The sequence below is a fragment of the Etheostoma spectabile genome, unplaced genomic scaffold (assembly GCF_008692095.1).
Source record: "Etheostoma spectabile isolate EspeVRDwgs_2016 unplaced genomic scaffold, UIUC_Espe_1.0 scaffold00018855, whole genome shotgun sequence".
Lineage (NCBI taxonomy): Eukaryota > Metazoa > Chordata > Actinopteri > Perciformes > Percidae > Etheostoma > Etheostoma spectabile.
Window position 1 is genome coordinate 22,582 of NW_022604520.1, and position 21,848 is coordinate 44,429.

General features: G+C 41.3%; 1 protein-coding gene and 3 non-coding genes across 4 annotated transcripts; 2 read left to right on the forward strand and 2 right to left on the reverse strand.

Moving 5' to 3' along the window:
* Positions 1–2,926: 2,926 nt before the first annotated feature.
* Positions 2,927–3,142, forward strand: LOC116682805 (small nucleolar RNA U3). Its single transcript, XR_004330485.1, has one exon. It is a non-coding gene; the product is annotated as a small nucleolar RNA U3 (small nucleolar RNA).
* A 9,594-nt stretch (positions 3,143–12,736) lies between these two features.
* Positions 12,737–13,269, reverse strand: LOC116682804 (cystatin-C; the record flags this gene model as incomplete). Its single annotated transcript, XM_032509786.1, has 2 exons — positions 12,737–12,958; positions 13,137–13,269. Coding segments are annotated over 2 exons (355 nt in total), but the record flags the coding sequence as incomplete, so codon positions are not given.
* Positions 13,270–14,896: 1,627 nt separating this feature from the next.
* On the forward strand, positions 14,897–14,978 carry trnal-uag (transfer RNA leucine (anticodon UAG)). The gene has a single exon. It is a non-coding gene; the product is annotated as a tRNA-Leu (tRNA).
* Positions 14,979–19,670: 4,692 nt separating this feature from the next.
* trnaw-cca (transfer RNA tryptophan (anticodon CCA)) lies at positions 19,671–19,742 on the reverse strand. The gene has a single exon. It is a non-coding gene; the product is annotated as a tRNA-Trp (tRNA).
* Between the last annotated feature and the right edge of the window lie 2,106 nt (positions 19,743–21,848).

Sequence of the window (21,848 nt, forward strand, 5' to 3'; positions counted from 1 at the left end):
TCAAAGCAGGCAGAGATATTCAGATGCTTTCCTCACATCCACAGGGTCTGATACTGGGCTTGGTGTTGGTGTCCACCTAGTCCTGGTCTACCTGGAGGGGGGGGGGGGGCAAACCCACTCAACCAGTTCTACAACAGCTTTGATTGCCCTGCCTCTGCTGCAATGTCCTGCCCAACCCCAATCACCCCCCCCCCCACACACACACACACACACACATACATTTCAATCTGTTCATGGCATGCCCCCCCCCCCCCCACCCTCTCACTCACCTCCACAATCTGTACCCTCCCCCATGCTGCTGCTTCCTTTTCCCTCAGGGGTGGTTCCTTCTCACCCTCATGAGTAAAACCCATCCTTATTGGCTCTTCGTTGGCATTGTCATATGAAGGATGAGTCTTGTTGGTTTCTTTGCTGAAATGTTTAAAAGGATATTCTCCCTGGTTACTGGTTGAACAATGCTGAAATGTTATGTAAGTCATTCCTATTACCCTAACTTTAGCATTGACTTGACTGTTGAATTCAGTAAGTGCTACTTGTTGGGGCAGTTGAACATGACAATGCTACAGACTGTAAATAAAGATGGATGTCATTGTAATCACATTCAGATCATCTCAAATGGAGACACTGATGATTATTGTGTTCATAAGTGCTTCATCCAATCATTACTTACAATAGTCAAGACCACAGAAACTTGATCAAAAAGAAGGTGGAGTTGAGTGGAAATGGCTGCATTCAGTATTTAATTGGAAAATCTGTGTAAAGAACCACTTCCACTGCTTCTATATCACAACACAGAAGATGCCAGAAGAAACATCGGAACTATGGAGAAGATCATGAGCAAAGAAGGTTGCGCAGTGTAAGAAATGTGTTATATTCATTCTAGGTTGTGTCTCTGGATAAATGATTGTTTTGGTAAGTCCTTCTTATTACTCTAACTTTAGCTTTAGCTTGACTGTTGATTTCAGTAAGTGCTACTTGTTGGGGCAGTTGAACATGACAATGCTACATACTGTAAATGAAGATGGATGTCATTGTAATCACCTTTAGACCATCTCAAATTGAGACTGATAATTATTGTGTTCATCAGTGTTTCTCTTTGGGGTTGTCTTGGTAGTGAGTTCATCATTGGACATATCTCTGAACAAATGCAGAGACAGGCTATATCACAATTCTTCCCAACAATAGTAAAATGAAATCATCTGGCAGCAAAACAACCCAAACACAAGCACTGACTTGAGTTGTGTATGCAGTAAGTGCTACTTGTTGGGGTAGTTTTGCTGACCTCTGAAGTCCAGGATTTGCACCATAAAGAATGTTTAAAAGGGATTTTCTCCCTGGTTACTGGTAGAACAATGCTGAAATTTTTCTAAGTCATTCCTATTATCCTAACTTTAGCATTGACTTGACTGTTGAATTCAGTAAGTGCTTCTTGTTGGGGCAGTTGAACATGACAATGCTACAGAGTGTAAATGAAGATGGATGTCATTGTAATCACATTCAGATCATCTCAAATGGAGACACTGATGATTATTGTGTTCATAAGTGCTTCATCCAATCATTACTTACAATAGTCAAGACCACAGAAACTTGATCAAAAAGAAGGTGGAGTTGAGTGGAAATGGCTGCATTCAGTATTTAATTGGAAAATCTGTGTAAAGAACCACTTCCACTGCTTCTATATCACAACACAGAAGATGCCAGAAGAAACATCGGAACTATGGAGAAGATCATGAGCAAAGAAGGTTGCGCAGTGTAAGAAATGTGTTATATTCATTCTAGGTTGTGTCTCTGGATAAATGATTGTTTTGGTAAGTCCTTCTTATTACTCTAACTTTAGCTTTAGCTTGACTGTTGATTTCAGTAAGTGCTACTTGTTGGGGCAGTTGAACATGACAATGCTACATACTGTAAATGAAGATGGATGTCATTGTAATCACCTTTAGATCATCTCAAATTGAGACTGATAATTATTGTGTTCATCAGTGTTTCTCTTTGGGGTTGTCTTGGTAGTGAGTTCATCATTGGACATATCTCTGAACAAATGCAGAGACAGGCTATATCACAATTCTTCCCAACAATAGTAAAATGAAATCATCTGGCAGCAAAACAACCCAAACACAAGCACTGACTTGAGTTGTGTATGCAGTAAGTGCTACTTGTTGGGGTAGTTTTGCTGACCTCTGAAGTCCAGGATTTGCACCATAAAGAATGTTTAAAAGGGATTTTCTCCCTGGTTACTGGTAGAACAATGCTGAAATTTTTCTAAGTCATTCCTATTATCCTAACTTTAGCATTGACTTGACTGTTGAATTCAGTAAGTGCTTCTTGTTGGGGCAGTTGAACATGACAATGCTACAGAGTGTAAATGAAGATGGATGTCATTGTAATCACATTCAGATCATCTCAAATGGAGACACTGATGATTATTGGGTTCATAAGTGCTTCTCTTTGGGGTTGTCTTGGTTGTGAGTTCATCATCAGACATTAACACATGCAGAGCAAGTACATTTCAGCAGTTGTCCAAATAAATAAAAGAATGGGGGTTTCGGAATAGATATGCAGCACTAACTGGTACTTTCTATTGCTGAATGAGCTCTATCTGGAGGAAAAAGGAGTTGCCCCAAAGAAGGTTATTGGACTCTAATTGACCACTCATAGACTGTTAATGGCATACATCGGGATGATGGTTGTCTATTCATGAAGCCATTCATTACTTACAATAGTCAAGACCACTGAAACTTGATCAAAAAGAAGGTGGAGTTGAGTGGAAATGGTTGCTTTCAGTATTTAAAGATCTAAATAGATTTTCTCACCTCAGAGTCATTTGGAGCACGTAACCATTAGCTTCTGTCCCTCTGAACCCTGAGTGACAATCACTCTGCAGTGAATGCGATGCAGTTCCCCCCCCCCCCCCCCCAGTCTAACCAAGACTGTACTTTTAGGGATCATTTCTAGAGTTTCTGAATTGAGGATTGTGTTACTGAATGGGTTGGTCTCGCTGACCATGATGATGAGTTGGGATATTCCTTTCTGAGCGTGAAGCTGACAGAGAGTAATGATTCACTTCATATGCTCTCTGTCATTGATGATCGTTCCTTGTTTCTTTATGGAGCATTGAGGAAGGGAATATGATCAGAATGGTATTAGTAGATGTGTGGAAAACTAATGTGAGTAAACATGACAAAGTGTGCTAAGCTATTTAATCAACTACAGTTATTGCCAATCTTGAAATATTTTTCTTGTCCATGGTGGACAATGTTACTTGAAACAGGGTAATTAATTAATAAAAAAAAAGAAGTAATTAATCAATTGTCATTAATTACAGGGTAATTAATGACATGATCCCCCATCATCCCCCATCAATGATCCCCCATCATCCTCCACCTCTGCCTCCACCACAGAGGACATGTCAGCTGGATTTAGGAGTTCCTCAAAGTGCTCCTTCCACCGCCCTATTACCTCCTCAGTTGAGGTCAACAACGTCCCATCCTTACTGTACACAGCTTTGATGATTTCTTGCTTCTCTCTCCTGAGGTGGCAATTGGGTTTCCAGAAGCACCTTGGTGCTGACCGAAAGTCCTTCTCCATGTCTTCTCTGAACGTCTCCCTTGCTTTACCTCCTGTCACGGCAGAGGCTGCAGTCCTTTGGGCCCGTTAGTACCTTGCCACTGCCTCCGGAGTCCGCTGGGATAACATATCCCGGAAAGACTCCTTCTTTAGTCGGACGGCTTTAATGACCACCGGTGTCCACCAGGGTGTTCATGGGTTACCGCCCCTTGAGGCACGGTTTCCCAGGAAAACAGCAGGCAGGTGGGAGAGAGAAAGAAAGTCTTGTCTACTTTGTTGTGTGGAGACTTTCTTTCTCTCTCCCACCTGCCTGCTGTTTTCCTGGGAAATCGTTCGGGAAAACAACCTGCAGCTGGCCTCAAACTGACTGCCTCGGGGACCTTCTTTTTGTGTTTCTTCACCCCCCACCCCAGTCACCTCAAATAATCCCTTCATGTAACCACATGTTCTGTGTGTTGTCCAGTGCATCATTGTATTACTTTGTGTTTCTTATTTTTTCTCCTTCATATGCTGTATCGGATGCTGGTAACTTTAATTTCCTTGCGGGAGTCATCCCAAAGGGATTAATAAAGCTAAGTCTAAGTCTAAGTCTAAGTCACCTAAGACCCTAAGACCACAGCTTGCCGCCCACAGCCTCAGCAATGGAAACTTAGAACATTGTCCACTCAGGTTCAATGCCCCCAGCCTCCACAGGGATGCACGAAAAGCTCCGCCAGAGCTGCGAGTTGAAAGTCGGACAGGGGCCTCCTCCAGACGTTCCCAATTTACCTGTACCACCTGTTTGGGCTTACTAGGTCTGTCCAGAGTCCTCCCCCATCCCCTGACCCAACTCAACACCAGATGGTGTTCAGTTGACAGCTCCACCCCTCTCTTCACCCGAGTGTCCAAAACATACAGCCTCAGATCAGAACAATTATAAAATCAATCATTGATCTTCGGCCTAGGGTGCACTGGTACCACATACTTATGAGCACCCTATGTTTGAACATGGTGTTTGTTAAGGACAATCCATGACTAGCACAGAAGTCCAACAACAGACAACCGCTCTGGTTCAGATCAGGATGGCCGTTCCTCCCAATCACGCCTCTCCAAGTATCTCCATCATTGCCCACGTGTGCGTTGAAGTCCCCCAGCAGAACTATGGCGATCTGGAGCCCCATACAAGACTCTATTCAAGGTCTCCAAAAAGGCAGAATATTCCAAACTCTTGTTTGGTGCATATGCACAAACAACAGTCAGAGTTTTCCAGTCCAATAATGTGGAAAAAATAATGTTCCTTGATAAAAATGGATGAGTGGTCCCTGTCCCACATACCCCCCGGCCATAGTTACACAAGCACACCCAACTTGTGCCATATTTTCTCAGCGCATCCTCTGTTTCCCCAAGCACTCTATACCTATTACCCAATAATACAATCCATCAATCTTTATTTACAAAAGAATGCTATCCCATTGTTAGTACACGTGAGTGTCACTAGTCTAAAGCCTCCTGTCCACTATCTTCTTCTTGTCGGGATCATTTGGATGCAGCCTTGGCCCTTCACCAGGCGAGGTTGCTGTTACTGAAGCTTCTAGTAATGAACCCGTTTTATAACCAATTCCTCTAAGTGGTTCAGTGCTTCACCAAAGCTTCATTTGCCCTTCACTATCAACACCTAGTTTCTTGACTTAGTAAGGCCTTATGTCTACTGTAATGATGTAAATTGAGTTGAGCCATAATTCATTTTTATTTATACCTTTGCTTTTCCTACTGTGCCATGTCAAAATGTCAAAAGGTGCATTGTTTGAAAGCCCATCTCTACACATCCATGTTCCTCTCCCACAGGTGGTTTCACACGTGCTAGTTGTCCCTTAAATTCACAATTGTAATTTATTGATGTTTATCTGTGTTTAAAAAATACAGAAGAAATCTGTGAAGTTAACAGGAAAATATTTGTTAATTTACAGATTTTGTTTTTCAGTGTGTCAAGTCCAGACCATTCCCTGACCGGGAATCAAACCCAGGCCGTGGCGGTGAGAGCGCCGAATCCTGGCCAGTAGACCATCAGGGAGTCACATCTATCAAATTTATCTTTGTAGATGTGAGTTTCCTTTTCACTTACTGGAATGACTCATATTGTTTTAGGCGAGGAATGGCGCCTGGCTAGAGCTTCAGAAGGCAGGACATGACAGATTACACATCTGTCACATGGTCAGTTTGTATTCTTAAGCTATTGACATTATTGTCCTTTTGTCCTATTGAGTTTTAATCTCAGATGGCATCTAAGGCTAAGAAGCATCGTGCCGTGGGGGACGATGAATGGTTGTCCCGGCTGAGGACGTTTGCCGCTACAGGGGTCTGGCCTACTGATGCTGGGAATAGACCAGCCCCTAGGCAAAAGAAATGGCATGAGCTCTATCTTAAGGTTTTATTTACAACAATCAACAATTAATTAATGTCATGTAACATTCTGGTGCATTTTAATTTGGGTTAATTACAGATAGAGAAGTGTCCACTCCAGCAGCTGGGGCAGATGTCTCTTTTTGGTGGAGCACAGGTCTGCACGAGTGGATTTCACACTAAGAAGGTAAAGTTAATTGGGATTCTTAAATGATAGATAAATACTAAAGATTCAACCATAATGTATGTTGTTAAAATTGACTTATATTTGTGGCTGTTGATTTCTTTGATAGTATTAGAAAACTAATGTGCAGACAGCCACACCTGCTGCTCCAACTGCTGCTGCACCCTCTGCTGGTCGAGTGCAACCCAAATTATCCCTTGAAATGGTACCCAGCACTACTATTTAATGAAAAATAATATATATATACATTATATTATAATATAGTGTTGACTATTCTTCTCAGTAATGAGGGAATTCAAATTTAATTTCAGGAAAAAAGGCCAACAGCCTAAACGTTCAGCTGTTTCTGCTAGAAGGCCTGAACAGATGGAACCAGGACCAGGTCTCTTGCCACCAAACCCTCGCATCTCCTCAGCTACTCTGGAGACCTTGTCCAGTCGGTCAACACCAATAGTCTGAAGGTGCTTGGTCGGAAGTATGTTCTGTTTTTCCAGCCTCCGCCCAAATACACCGGTATGTTAAGCAGCAGGCATGTTATTCAACATTCATTAACTCTGCATTTACATATTATTGTTTATTTATGTATTTGTGCTCATTCATGCTAATAAGATCTCTCTTTATTATGTTGTCCACCTCCCAGGAGAGCTCATTGGTGTTGACTACTTGTATAATCAGACAGGGCAGCCCATTCAGGACATGAACCCAGACTCTGAGAAGACAGATGAGCTGTTGGAAGATATCAACATTGGGGAGGAGCAGGAAGATGAAGGCTTTGAGGACCAGGATCTAGACCCAACAGTTGTGAACCTGATAACATCAGCATCTGTTCCAGGCCAGTGTGTTGATTCATCCAGCCAGCCTGCTGCTGTCTCTGTGTCCACCCCAGCTACCCAGCCTGCTGCTGTCTCTGTGTCCACCCCAGCTACCCAGCCTGCTGCTGTCTCTGTGTCCACCCCAGCTACCCAGCCTGCTGCCGTCTCTGTGTCCACCCAGCCTGTTGCTGTCTCTGTGTCCACCCCAGCTACCCAGCCTGCTGCCGTCTCTGTGTCCACCCAGCCTGCTGCTGTCTCTGTGTCTACCCCAGCTACCCAGCCTGCTGCTGTCTCTGTGTCCACCCCAGCTACCCAGCCTGCTGCCGTCTCTGTGTCCACCCAGCCTGCTGCTGTCTCTGTGTCTACCCCAGCTACCCAGCCTGCTGCTGTCTCTGTGTCCACCCCAGCTACCCAGCCTGCTGCTGCCTCTGTGTCCACCCCAGCTACCCAGCCTGCTGCTGTCTCTGTGTCCACCCCAGCTACCCAGCCTGCTGCCGTCTCCATGCCTGAAGAACAACTAGTAAGAGGGATTAAAGCATAGCTAAGAAAAGAATACCTAAATGTGTAATTATTCCATAGTATTGTGTGTGTAATATTAGTGATAACTTGTAATTGTTGGTCTGATGTTGTTTTTCAGGCTGTGGATGAACACAACATGCCGGGAATGGATCTTGTGGACAGCCCAGCAGAGTATCTGGTGGGTCGGAAGAACCATACTGGTTTGACCTTGAGCAACCAACAGGCCAGCACCATCATTGACCTCTGGCAGAGCCTGCTGCCATATGACCAGCAACGGGTGGTGTTTGCTGCCAGACACCAAGACAGGCTCCTAGTAGGAAAGTTCAGGTCTCCAAAACTACGGGCAGAGTTTACTCCTGGTGTGGAGAGCCTGAAGCGGTGTGTGCTGGGATCCATTGCCTCCCCTGCCCAGTGGCCAGACTGCTGCCGCTTGGTGGAAGCCATTTGTATCAGACTCTGTGATTTACACTAGAATCCAAAAAGGAAAGTAAAGGGTAAAGTACAGGACTATACTACAAGATGGACTTGTGTCCTGCAGGATTACCGCAAAATCCGGCAGCTTATTCTGGGTAATGGAGCCATCATGCAGAGCACTACACTGCAGCTGGTTGAGATCAATCAAACAACCCTCATGCAGTGGCATAATAAACGGGTGAAGCGCCAGGATGTTACACTGATGCTGCAGGGAATAAATCTACCTGCCCGAATCGCTGTGGCCTCGGAGGCCCTTCCACCTGCCAACATCCACGCTGCTGCTGCTCCTCAAACACACTGCACTGAACATGTTTACAACCTGCCCCCAAGCACTGTGGGGTTGGCAAAGACAAAGTGGTGGCGGGGAGTAGCCCCCGTCACCGCTGCCCCACAGGCTATCATGCCAAAGCCATCAGCCCAGAATCAGATTTTTCCACAGCCTCCTGCTTCTGGTCCTCTGTCGTTCTTCCCTCAAGCAACCTCTGTCTATCCTCAAGCCACAGGAACTTTGTTTGCTGTTCCAACACTAGCATACCGTGCCCCCCATATACCGGTTGCCCCTCTTGCTCCATCCGCACCTCCACCTGCCAGTGGTCGCCCTGCCTCTAAGGCAAGGTTTAATAAGAGGAAGGTGGAGTACAACACTTGCAGGAAGTGTGGACAATTCAGGACCGCAGAAACTGGGCACAGCCAATATCAAGGCACTATCTACTGCCCAAATACAGAAACACTGTCAAAAGAGTTGTGGTTAGATCAGATTAAAAAGTCTAAAATGTAAATGTACTGTATAATGTAAATAGAAAATGTAAATAGTTAGATTTTACTATGCATACAATACTATGATGTATTGTGATTTATATGTTATGTGTGTTTTACTCTTTGTACAGAATTAGTTTGTTGATTCTCTTATTTTCCTACCTTGTGTAAAAACCTTTGTATAGTCAGTAATTTCTTGTGCTAAACAATATTATTCGTTACCTAAAGACATATTGTTTTGTTGAGATCAATAATGTCATAAAGTTGGCATGTATTATATTAATTGGCTTCCTTTCAATATTATTCCAAATTATAGTGTACACACTGCTGAGCATATGACTTGCCTTTATACACCCTACTTCCCTGCAAATGACTTTGATCTACTAGCTTTTAGAGAAAAGAGAACTAAAAATGCTTGGTTTTACCTGTCATACATTGTTTAAAGAAAAAGAAAATTATTTATTACTAAACAATACTTATTATAAAGACTAACTTTTAATATTGACCAAACATAGCACGATTACTAAATGTATGCAGTACTAAAATCAGATATATTGTTAAAAAGTCAATCTAAACGTTATAAATTATTTGTTTAAATTGTTTCCCAACCTTACTAATATCTTATTCCTCCAAAACTTTGTTTAGTAGAACAATATAGTTGTGGACAGTTTAATTGGATCTTCTGGCACTAGGTGGGGATTGAACCTAAGATCTGGTGCTAGGTGGGGATCGAACCTGTGACCTTTGAATCTACGTTAAACTTCCCTTATTTCCCAGAAACATTCCAATTTCAGCAAATAAATTAAAATCTGACTTAATAGAAACTATAAAACTCTTACACTATGTGTGTAATTTAGCATCTTTCTCATCTTTTCTCTAATTTCTTCTTTTTTCCCCTTTTTTTCCTCTTCTTCCCCCCCCACCCCCCCATACAGACTATTGTTCCCAGCTTTGGCGCAGTAGGCAGCGCGTAAGTCTCATAATCTGAAGGTCGTGAGTTCAACCCTCACACGGGGCAAATACTTCAAAAACAAAAAAAAGCATAACTGATGCTGAAAATACAGTGACTTTCAGGTGGTTGAATACTGGGACAAGCACATGACTGGAAGTTGTATTTCTGTGATTGAGACAACGAAAGGCATTCTTTAAGGGTGGTAGCAAACCAATGACTCATCACAGCATTAAAAAAACGCAGATGTGCCTTCATTAACAATATTGTGTTATCTCATAGGTACTGGAAGCCACCCGTCTCCATTAATGTATTTCTTATCATTTATTTTCAGTGTGAGTTACAAAATTTGCAGTGAACATTGTACTGTCCAGCAGAAAGACAGCAGGTGTGTTACTTTTCGACTGATTTATACCATAGCAGTGCAATCATTTTGCCCAGGTTTGACTTCCAGCCACCACAGTTGCATTTACAGGTTTTGAAGCCATATACAACATTAACATTACATGTTTTACCCACGTTTATTCTTTTATGCAGTGATATTTCATCCCAAAAGGATTTATAAAGATAAGTCTAAGTATCTCAGAAAAAAGTCAAAAAAAATCTGAATATCTTTAGGGGATGTAGCTCAGTGGTAGAGCTCATGCTTTCCATGTATGAGGACCTGGCATCTCCAGCAGGTATTATGGTAGAGTCTTTAAAAGAGCTGCAGAAGATATTACCTCCTGTGGTAATCTGGTGGACAGCACAACTAGGACTTTAAACCTACATGTTTTTCTGAAAGAGCTGAAGATTTGAATGGTTTAAATAACTGAAAGAGCCAAAAAAACATATGTAATGAAAACTAAACAGAATAGCCTTCCCACAATGAAATGTGTTTGAGTACACTAGCTCAGGGGTTCTTAACCTGGGGGTCTGGACCCCCAAGAGGGTCGCACTTAATTTCTAGGGGAATAGGTAGTTGGGGAGAAAACATTTTTAGACTGGGGAATGGTTTTTACATTACCAAGTTTGGCACCTGGAACCGAAAAAAGGGTCTGAAGGTGGGTCAAGAACACAAATAAAAATGGAAAGACAATTGAACAGTTTTGTTGTCTGGACAAGTTGGGCCTCAATGAAGAGTCCTTCTGCAGACTGGTTGCGTCCCCATGTCTGACACAAGTAGAGCGTTACAGCAATTTTAACAAGAGCCACCGTTGACATGTTAGCGACAGCCAGACTCCAGCATGCACCTCTAGTTTCCAATTCAGTTATGCTTTGGACTCACGCCATGCCCACCAGGTGGGGCATTAATAAAAGCACACTGGAAAATATATGATTTTCTCGCCTAAATTTTTACCCCCTAAAACATGCTGCAGTTTCCACATGCTTTGGCCCTCTGGGATGACCCTGAGTTCATTGTGAAGCTAACACTCTCAGCTTGTTGTTTCTAGTGGCATTGTGACACTAGGCCTTACTGACACAGAGCTACAGAGGTTAGAACACAGAATTTCTATTTCCGTCCAAGTAAATCATCTAAAAAATTAATAAAAATCACTACTGTAAGCATATTACAACTGCTATATACTAAAATAGTACCCTAGCCACATGTCTCAACTTAGAACAGAAAAAATCCAGAAGAAAATTGCTTATAAAATGGATTTTATATGAATGTTTTTCTACAGATATGTCTGTGCGTTTGTCTAATTTCTTATTTCTAAAAAAGCCCAAAAAGTGCTAAATACATAACTTCTGAAATACAAAAACACATCCACATCACTCACACACATGCCTAAAATAAGTAGATACATAGATTTATAGGAATAAGTAATCATAATTTGATGAAATGTTGAAATGCTATAAGAAGGCCATATTTTTGGCTTTCAGACAGTTGGAGTGAACTCAGGGATAGGTTTTTGTTGGCCATGTCTGGTACCATTCAACTCGTCTCTTTACTGGCTATACAGGGATGCCAGTTTTATGCCCTTATGTTCTAATTGGTGGCTTCTACTGTCATTCTTTCCCACGTGGGCCCAATGGGGGCTGTACGATATGATTGGCTTAGTTTGAGTGTATCTCTTGATAGAATCATGCTATTGGTTGGCAACCAGCTTCATTCGAACGTGCTGGCACTACGGATTACAATGATGTGTCGGCATGATTTCTAGCGCGCACAGGGAAAAAGTTACACGCGATCAAAACCGAGAAATGATGCACTATCTAGATTTTTGAACGTCGAAACTTGGCCAGAAACTACAAGATTGTGAGGGGACCAGATAATTATGGATTACAAGGCTTGGATATTCTAATAGTTTGACATGTTTACGAAGGAGGAAAATGTTTTCGGCGATCTTTCACCGCTGTGATTAAAGACACGAGCAGACAGGTATGGATGCAGATTCATTTTATACTTAAATATGTCTGTCTTGCTTTACTTCAGAACATGATTATAACCGTTGTGAGTCACCTTATTGCTTGTGTGTGGGCTCGATGGAATCATGAGACTTTAAGCTTTCTAACGATGTATGACTTGAGCGTGTTTATGACGGATTATGCAAGTAATAACGTCCTTTTATGGTGCGTTCCAATTTCAAACCACCAGTGGTACATTGTACACTAGCTAACTAAATATTTATACATGTGTTTTAATCTCACAGAGTTGAAATTGAACCTTCCAATAGCAAAATCTACACAAATGTGTATTTCCTGTCTGGGTAGCTGAATCTTTAAGATGCTTGCCTCAATGCAGAGTCTCTAGAACTGTGGTTGCAGCGTGGATGTGTAGTCTTGTCGCCATTTAGCAGCCGTGTGTGACACAAGCTGAGCTTTACAGCACAGACAAGCTTCCCTAGTCACTCACTGGAATAATGTGTGACTCAAGTCAGAAATGGCATATCTGTGAGCTAATGACATGCCTGGTTTATAGTGGCCCATTTTAATAAATATTGGCACAGAAACCCAGTTCAATAAGTTTATTCACAAAGTCAGTCAGAATCAGTGGTTGACTTTACATTCCTTTTGAAAAAGGACTCGTGAATCTTCCCAAGGGATTACATAAACAGAGAAGGTGCACTTAAGTTCCTGAAATATAAAAAGCAAACAATTAGTGAATCTTTTTTAACATTTGACATTGATGCACTGGGGCAGACCAGTGTTGGGCTTTAAGGTGTTCTTCCCCTGAGTTTCAAACACAACCTGAAGTCTCACACTTGCCTTGGGTTCAGAGTTGGAATCACAGTCGCTAGCAGCAGCATTGCCTTTGACAGCAGCAGTGTTGCCGGTCTTGCACGTTGTACGTCCCAGGAGCATTTCCAGGAAGTAGTTAAATCCTCCGACGGTCTAAAGTGACAGGAAACAGGACTCAGACATGTGAGCACCAATAATAAAACAACGCAAGTCATTGAATATGAAAGGATTAAGGCTAATGTCAAAAAGAAGAAAGTCATGAGTTCAGAGATTAACAAATTTGACATTGGCCCTAATCCTCTTCCGTAGAAGAAAAGTACTTTTACGTTACCTGAACTTGAGCCGATGTTATGTCCAGAATTGCGTAATTAAACAGGTCTTCTGTGTTGGCTTTGTTGAATTCAACCACAGCAAACTGTGCCGCTTCTAAAACATCAGTGCGGTTCACCGGGACTTCTTGTGGGCTACCGGGAGGCAGAGGAGGAGGAGATTGTCCAGTTACAAAGCGGCCGGTGAAAGCAGAAACAAAAACGCAAAACCAGACAAACAGCATGATCACAACAGGTTGTTCTGCAGTGGCTATTAGGAGTTCTGGTATCGGTTCTGAGTGGACTAGTTCAAAGCCGAGTTAATATACCGTCTAGAGAAACATACACACACCTGTTTCCTATCTGTTGATGAACACCCACACAGGTGTTTCCACTTAATCTGGCTGATTAGACCACACCCCAGGACTCTGTGGGTTTCCTTTTGGTGCGTTCACACCACCTGGGAATATCAGGGACCGACCCCATCAGTACATTGTTTTTCAGAATGCCAGCAAATGTCTAATAAGGAGAACTCCCAGTCTGGGGAAACTTCCGGATTGGTGGAATGGGGCTTAATAGGGAGTGAACAGATGTGTGTTCCTCTTTTCTGTCATATTGGCGTTTGGCATAACAACTTGTTGCATTACTGCCACTAACTGTTGGGCGTAGCCTAGAGCATCAGGTGTGTGAAAACATGGAGGCCACAATGACAAAGGACACCCAAAGCTCTTTAATTAGGCATTACGGTCCTCACTACAGTGTGTACAAGAGCTCAAAACATAGACCTACTTGACTTGTCTTGGTTTACCGTTTACTGGCAATGGCACTGTGGGAATTTTGTATATTTCTGAAACGTTTCTAACCATTCAACACATGAACGTACGTCAGTTATCAACATGTCACCAACTGGGAAACTGTTCTAGCAAAACCTAGCCCCAGTTTCCCACCTCTGACTCCCACATGAGTGATGTCAATGATGACCTTTTCACTGGGAAAAATGTTTTTTTTCCAATGCCCATGATGTCCACTGATTGATTAGGCCCGTACAAATGAGACCTTTATCATTCTTATTGGTCATAAAAAGATTTGACATAATACATTCTGTCTGATGTGGTGGTGAGTGGTACGGGGCCCCACAGGGGACTGTGCTGTCTCCTTTCTGTTCACCTTATACACCACAGACTTCCAGCACAACTCAGAGTCATGTCACCTACAGAGGTTATCTGATGACTCTGCAGTTGTTGGGTGTATAAGGGATGGACAGGAGGGGGGGTACAGGGCACTGGTGGAGGACTTTGTGGAGCCAGCGACACAAACAGACTGAACAAACTGATCAGGAAGGCTTGCACATTGTGTTTTCCCATCCTGTATATATTTGAATATTTGTTTTAATATTTTATTCTTATATTTTATTCCTATTACTATTATTATTATTATTATTATTTCATGTATACTGTATACTATGTATATTTTTTCCTAGTATCTCATTTATATTTATATTCTGTGTTGTGTGACTAATGTACGTGTGCTACTGTGACACCGTAATTTCCCATTTTTTTGGGATCAATAAATATCTGTCTATCTTAATGCTGTTACAATATTCTAATAATCAATAATGCCAGAGAAAAATGACAAAGAGTGATAACATTTTTTAATAAAGTACTGGCATTTTTCAATAAAGTATTGCCTTTTGACTTGCAAAAGTTTTGTTCCAATAACATTAACAAGCATACCGTTAGTTACGTCCCTGTGTTTGTCACGATGTGGAGAACTTGTGAAGGCAGGTAGTGTGGCCGAGTGGTCTAAGGCGCTGGATTTAGGCTCCAGTCTCTCTCGAGGCGTGGGTTCAAATCCCACCACTGCCGTTTGCAAATGTTGAACCGCTGGAAAGCATTCAGTGTGAGGATGCACAGTTGTTGCTTCTGTGGAACTCTTAGTTCATATTTTGAAGTAACTAAAGTCATCTGTACGCACAAGGACAACTCACTTGTAAGTGTTCAACGTGAAATACTCATTCATTGCCATTCATAGTCGATAACTGTGACTGGATGCATGTCGGCCATCCCGGTAGCGATACGCTACCTATACCATCCTGAGAAAGGTTTATGTTATATGCTCTTATACTAACGTGTTCATATGATTTGATAATTTTCACAATGTTTGAAATCATCAGTTAACCTAGCCATTCTACATTGCACACCAGGTTTATAAGACGGTAAGACTTCCGGGGTGACAGGAAGTGACCCGTATTTTAAATGATAAAAATTGTAACCCTCAATATAGCTTGTGGTGTGTTTAAACGTATATCACCATCTTATCACAATGTCCATGCTTGTGTCCATGCTTGTGTCTTTGTTATGCAAATTCTCTGGAAGTCTACTTATTAAGACAATGCGTTCCCCTGTTTCCCTATTGATTATAAAACACATGCCTGAGATTGTTGATCTCAGAAATAACAATAGAATCACAACTTCCATTCATGTGCTTGACCACCTGCAAGTCACTGTATTTTCAGCATGAGTTGTGTTTTTTTTGTTTGCAAATCTCTTAGAAGTCTAGCCTACTTATTGAGAGGATAATTTCACTGTATTCCCCCCATTGATTTTAAAACACCTGCCCCGTGTGAGGGTTGAACTCAGACCTTTAGATTATGAGACTGACGCGCTGTCTACTGCGCCAACGAGGCTATGAAAGTGAATACAATGGTTGGGAAAATTTCGGAAAAACTAACAATTATGTCTTTAATTTCAATAAAAACACTGTTTCTGGAGACCTATGTACTCACACAAAGGCTAAGATCGACCCTAGATGCTTTGTAATGACCCCAGGAAAAGGCCAGGACAAAAGACCGTGTGCAAAGGTTAAAGGAAATGCGAGAATATGACCACAACAAAAGAAATGATAATTCAATGATGGTGGTAGTCAGTTTAGTCGGTGGTGAGTGTGTATGCATGGATGAGTGTGAGGTATGGTGTCAGTGATTTATGCTGGACAGTGTAGAACTAACAAAAAAGAGCGGGAGAGGTGCTGGACTGAGAGACCTCTAGGGCAATCACAGATGCACAACCAATAATAAAACACTACTGAGTGAATGTGTTCAGAAAATGAAGAACATTGTTCAGAAAGCTTTATGCAGCTTCATTTGACCATAACTTTTAACCACCTAAAAGAAATTAAGTCTCTGGAAATATTATGCCCTAAGCAATTAGACAAAATAGTGCAATGTAATTTTGAACCGCTCCTAGAAAGAAACCCTTAGGTAGCCAGTGGATTACCTACTGTAGAACGTGGTCGGCATGCCAACGAGGCTTGAAAGTGTGCACATGGTGATTCAGAGGAGATTTAAGAGTTAAAAGTGTAAAGTAGCTACATTTTCTAAATTGTCCGCCTACACTGCCAACGAGAGCTCTTCTCTAATATTACCGGGTACGCAATAACTATCCAACTTTAGAAGGTATTGTTGATCTCAGAAACAACAATAGACGACACCATCGCATCACAACGTCCATGCTTGTGCCTTTGTTATGCAAATACTCTTTAAGTCTACTTATTAAGAGTATGATTTCCCCTTTTTCTCTATTGATTTTAATACACCTGCCTGAGATTGTTGATGTCAGAAATAACCATAGAACTGCCAAGTAACATTCTAGAACTGTAACATTTCAGAAGTTTTAAGTGAAATTTTTGGACCGCGACTAAAAACTTGAGAAGTGCCTGGCTAGCTCAGTTGGTAGAGCATGAGACCCTTAATCTCAGGGTCGTGGGTTTGAGCCCCACGTTGGGCGGTGGTGTTTTAGAGAGTCGGAATCCCTGAGTCTCACAGTATCAGGTGGCTTTATTCGTCTGTCAATCGCAAGATTAGCAGTTTCATCCCAGTGTGAAAATCCCTGTTATTTACCAGAATAAAATGTGCCTGCGTTCTACGATTATGGTCTGTGCTGACTTCCTGTTCCTCAGATCAAACTAAAGTCTGGTGACAATGCATGTTTAAATTCTAAAACTTCAACCTATTGTTCTAAAACTACAACCTACTGTTCTAGAACTGCAACTTAACATTCCAGAACTGCAGCTTAACATTCCAGAACTGCAGCTTAACATTCTTGAAGTTAAACCTAACATTCTAGAACTGAATTTTAACATTCTAGAACTCAAACCTAACATTCTAGAACTGCAACTTACCATTCTAGAACTAAGATGTAACCTTTTAGAAAAGTAAGTAACATTTTGGACCGCAACTTACAAATATTCTAAAACTTCAACCTATTGTTCTTGAATTGCAACTTTACATTTTATAATGGCAGCTTAACATTCTAGAACTACAACATAACATTGTTGAACTGTAAGTAACATTTTAGGACCATGACTCTCAAAATTCAAAAACTACATATTATTGTTCTACAACTGCAACTTAACATTCCAGAACTGCAGCTTAACATTCTAGAAGTGAATATTAACATTCTAAAACTCAAACCTAACATTCTAGAACTACAACATAGCATTGTAGAACTGTAAGTAACATTTTAGGACCATAACTCTTAAAATTCAAAAACTACATCTTATTGTTCTAGAACTGCAACTTAACATCCACATAAAGTGGCTGTATTGGGGCAGATCATCTGTCAATCGCAAGATTAGCAGTTCCATCCCAGTGTAAAAATCCCTGAAATTTACCAGACTGTCCAGACTAAAATGTGCCTGCATTCTACAATCATGGTCTGTGCTGACCTCCTGTTCCTCAGATCAAACTAAAGTCTGGTGACAATGCATGTTTAAATTCTAAAACTTCAACCTATTGTTCTAGAACTGCAACTTAACATTCCAGAACTGCAGCTTAAAAGAAAGTTGATGTGTATTTGCATTAATCCAAAATAAAGTTGATGTGTATATGCATTAATGTGAAAGAAAGTTGATGTGTATATGCATTAATCTAAAAGAAAGTTGATGTGTATATGCATTAATCAAAAAGAAAGTTGATGTGTATATGCAGTAATGTAAAAGAACGAATGATGTGTATATGAATTAATGTGAAAGAAAGTTGATGTGTATATGCATTAATCTAAAAGAAAGTTGATGTGTATATGCATTAATCAAAAAGAAAGTTGATGTGTATATGCATTAATCAAAAAGAAAGTTGATGTGTATATGCATTAATCAAAAAAAAGTTGATGTGTATATGCATTAGTAAGTAGACCTTGTGGCGCAACGGCAGACTGTCAGTAGAAATAAACCTTTTGTTGTAAGAAAACGTGTTAAATTTGTTATGAATCTTTTTTGTAATTTTACATATGTTTAAAAATATCAGAAAACATATCGATATTGCAGTATTCATAATCAATGTTGCAATATCGCATTTTGTCAATATCGTGCAGCCCTAGTGTGTGTGTGTGTGTGTGGGTGTGTGTGTGTGTGTGTGTGGTGTGTGTGTGTGTGTGTGTGTGTGTGTGTGTGTGTGTGTCAGGGACAGAGGTAGTTTTTTTATGCGATGTAGGCTGTATGATTGGTGATGATGTATGATTGGTATTTTACAAATCACACACTATAAATATGGTAGAGAATAGAGGATGGATACCCGACCTGAGCCCGACGGGGCCCGACGGTACCCGACGGGTCGGGCCGGGTTCAAACAGATGTTTAGAAAGGATGCTCGGGTTCGGGTCGGGCTCGGTCACATCAGTGCGATAAGGCATTGAACATTTGAATTTAAAACAGCTTATTATGTAGGTAATGGCGCTTGTTGCCCCGTGTGCATTGATGCGCTCATCTGTTGACATTTCCAAATGCCTTCCTACAATTGCTTAATAAAAGCGGCTTTCCACACAAACAACGTACATGTGTCATTAGTATGAGAAACAAATGCGATTTTAACTGGGTCGGGCTCGGACATAAATATCTTAATGCCTGTCGGACGCGGGTCGGGCTCGGACAGAAAAATCCGGCCCGATCCGCACTCTAGTAGAGAAGTAGATAGAAACAGAGTGGCAATAAAGTCAGATATTTTAATAAGTGGAAGAAACAATATGATTATATTTTTAGAGTCTACTTGAAGCTTTTTATATTTGTCTCTCTCTTTCACTTACACACACACACACACACACACACACACACACACTGTACTATCACGTTGTTCTAAATCATCGCCTCCCAGCCCTTGACATTTAGCAGCCCCACTCCCAACACACACAGACACACATACACACACACACAGACACACACTAGGGCTGCACGATATTGACAAAATGTGATATTGCAATATTGATTATGAATACTGCAATATCAATATGAATTCTGATATTTTTAAACATATGTAAAATTACTAAATAGATTCATAACAAATTAAACAGTTTTCTGACAACAAAAGGCTATTTCAACTGACAGGTTCAGCACCCTGAGCAGTTGGGGGGGTACAATGCCTTGCTTAGGAGCACCTGGCAGGGCCTAGGAGGTGAAGTGTCATTTCTCCAGCCTCCAATTGACACTTTGGTCCACATGGGGACTTAAACCATCCAGTTCCCAAACCAAATCCCAACAGACTGAGTGACTGCAAACCCCTAAACATTTGACCTCGACGTGATTTGAACACGCAACCTTCTGATCTGGAGTCAGACGCGCTACCGTTGCGCCACGAGGTCTCGGGTCAATAAAGATGCACATCTACTTTCTTTTAGATTATTGCATATACACATCAGCTTTTTTTTGATTAATGCATATTCACATCAACACAGCAATGCAACGGTAGCACGTCTGACTCCAGATCAGAAGGTTGCGTGTTCAAATCACGTCAGGGTCAAATGTTTGGGGGGGGCAATAGCTCAGTCTGTATGGAGTTGGGCTAGGAACCAGAAGGTTACCGGTATAAGTCCCCATGCGCACCAAAGAACGGAGTGTGACTTGCTGGCACTTCACCTCCTGGGCACTGCCAGGTGCTCTTGAACAAGGCACTGGACCCTCCCAACCGCTCAGGGCGCTTGACCACTCCAATTTGAATGTCAGTTGATATAAATCTTTTGTTCTAAGACATTTTTTTTAATTTGTTATGTATCTATTATGTAATTTTACATACGTTTAAAAATATCAGAATTCATATTGATATTGCAGAATACATTTTAGTTATCCTAACACTTTTAACAGTTTTAACTGAAACACCGGCGGTGAGCTCCAGGTGCTTTTGTTGGGGCCATCTGTAGATGCTATAAACCAGGTTTCGTACAGATCTGTCGCACGGCCTAGGACGAGTTCAAAAAGTTGGTTTCACGCTTATATTGCGAAAAGCCCTTTGAGCATAAATGGGCGTGGCCTATATCCGGAGACTCAGCTTAATTCAGTGAACTTTGATGTAAAGAATTTTAATTTTTAATGTCAAATGTGGGAGTTATAGGTAAAAATACGTTTGACCTCACTGTAGCACCACTTAGTGGTCCAAATGTGTATTATTTGGTAAGTCAGGTCTGCTACCCATTGTACATCATCAGTCTGTTAATTTCCCGTAATTCACCTAAATGTAAGTTATGTAGACGAATAATGGAAAAGAAAAAGGAAAATCCTTGAAAAACAATGGGGTTCCACATCGGTTCTGTGTGAACCGCATAGCCTTGCTCCTGAGATCCACAAATCCTCGGCTAAGGGGTCCAAGCCCGAGGATGCGGACCGCAGTAGCAGGAAAGCGCTAAACACGAAACCTGTGACGATTTTTTTGTCATGCCGCTCAGAGGCTCTGTACCAATTTTGGTAAAGATAGGCCATTAGGGGGTGCTGTAACGTTTATTGGTTTTGTCAAAAATATACAATTCACTACTGCAGCCAGGGGCATTAAAGTATGACCCCCCTAAACCTCTTGGTTCCTGTTTCCTCAGCCATGTCTGCTAGCCTCAGACTCTTTGTATGCTGTTGCTATGGCTGCGCTGCTAGTGCTCGTTAGCCATGGAGTAGCTTACCATGGCAGTGACGTAGTAGATTGTGGAATTCCAAAATGGCGGCGCCCACGTAAAAACAACAACAACACTTTCAACTTACCATTTTATACATTTTAACAAATTCACCCATAATAATAAAGGACCAATGAGAAGAAACGAAATACATCTGTTATATCACCATTACTCAAATTCCAGTTCAGTTCATTTTTAAAGAAGGTGTTGTATCCGGCCTAGGAGCTGATTTGATTCTTTAAATCTTGTTGGCACATTGGTAATTACAGATCATGATTTTCATTTTCATTGAAAGATTTTTTACAGATAATTTTTAAAATCTGCCTATATACATATTAGTAAACTAGCTTGTTTAGCAGAACATTTGTATTCTTCAGTTCATTGTTTATTGATAAATATACAGTGCCTTGCGAAAGTATCGCCCCCTTGAACTTTTCAACCTTTTGACACATTTCAGGCTTCAAACATAAAGATATAAAATGTTTATTTTTTGTGAAGAATCACCAACAAGTGGGACACAATTGTGAAGTGGAGCAAAATCTATTGGATATTTTAAACTTTTTTAGCAAATAAAAAACTGAAAAGTGGTGCGTGCAAAATTATTGGGCCCATTTACTTTCAGTGCAGCAAACTGACTCCAGAAGTTCAGCAAGGATCTCTGAATGACCCAATGTTGTCCTAAATGACTGATGGTGATAATAGAATCCACCTGTGGGGATCTAGTCTCTGTATAAATGCACCTGCTCTGTGATAGTCTCATGGTTCTGTTGAAAGCGCAGAGAGCATCATGAAACCCACCAAACATGTGGAAGA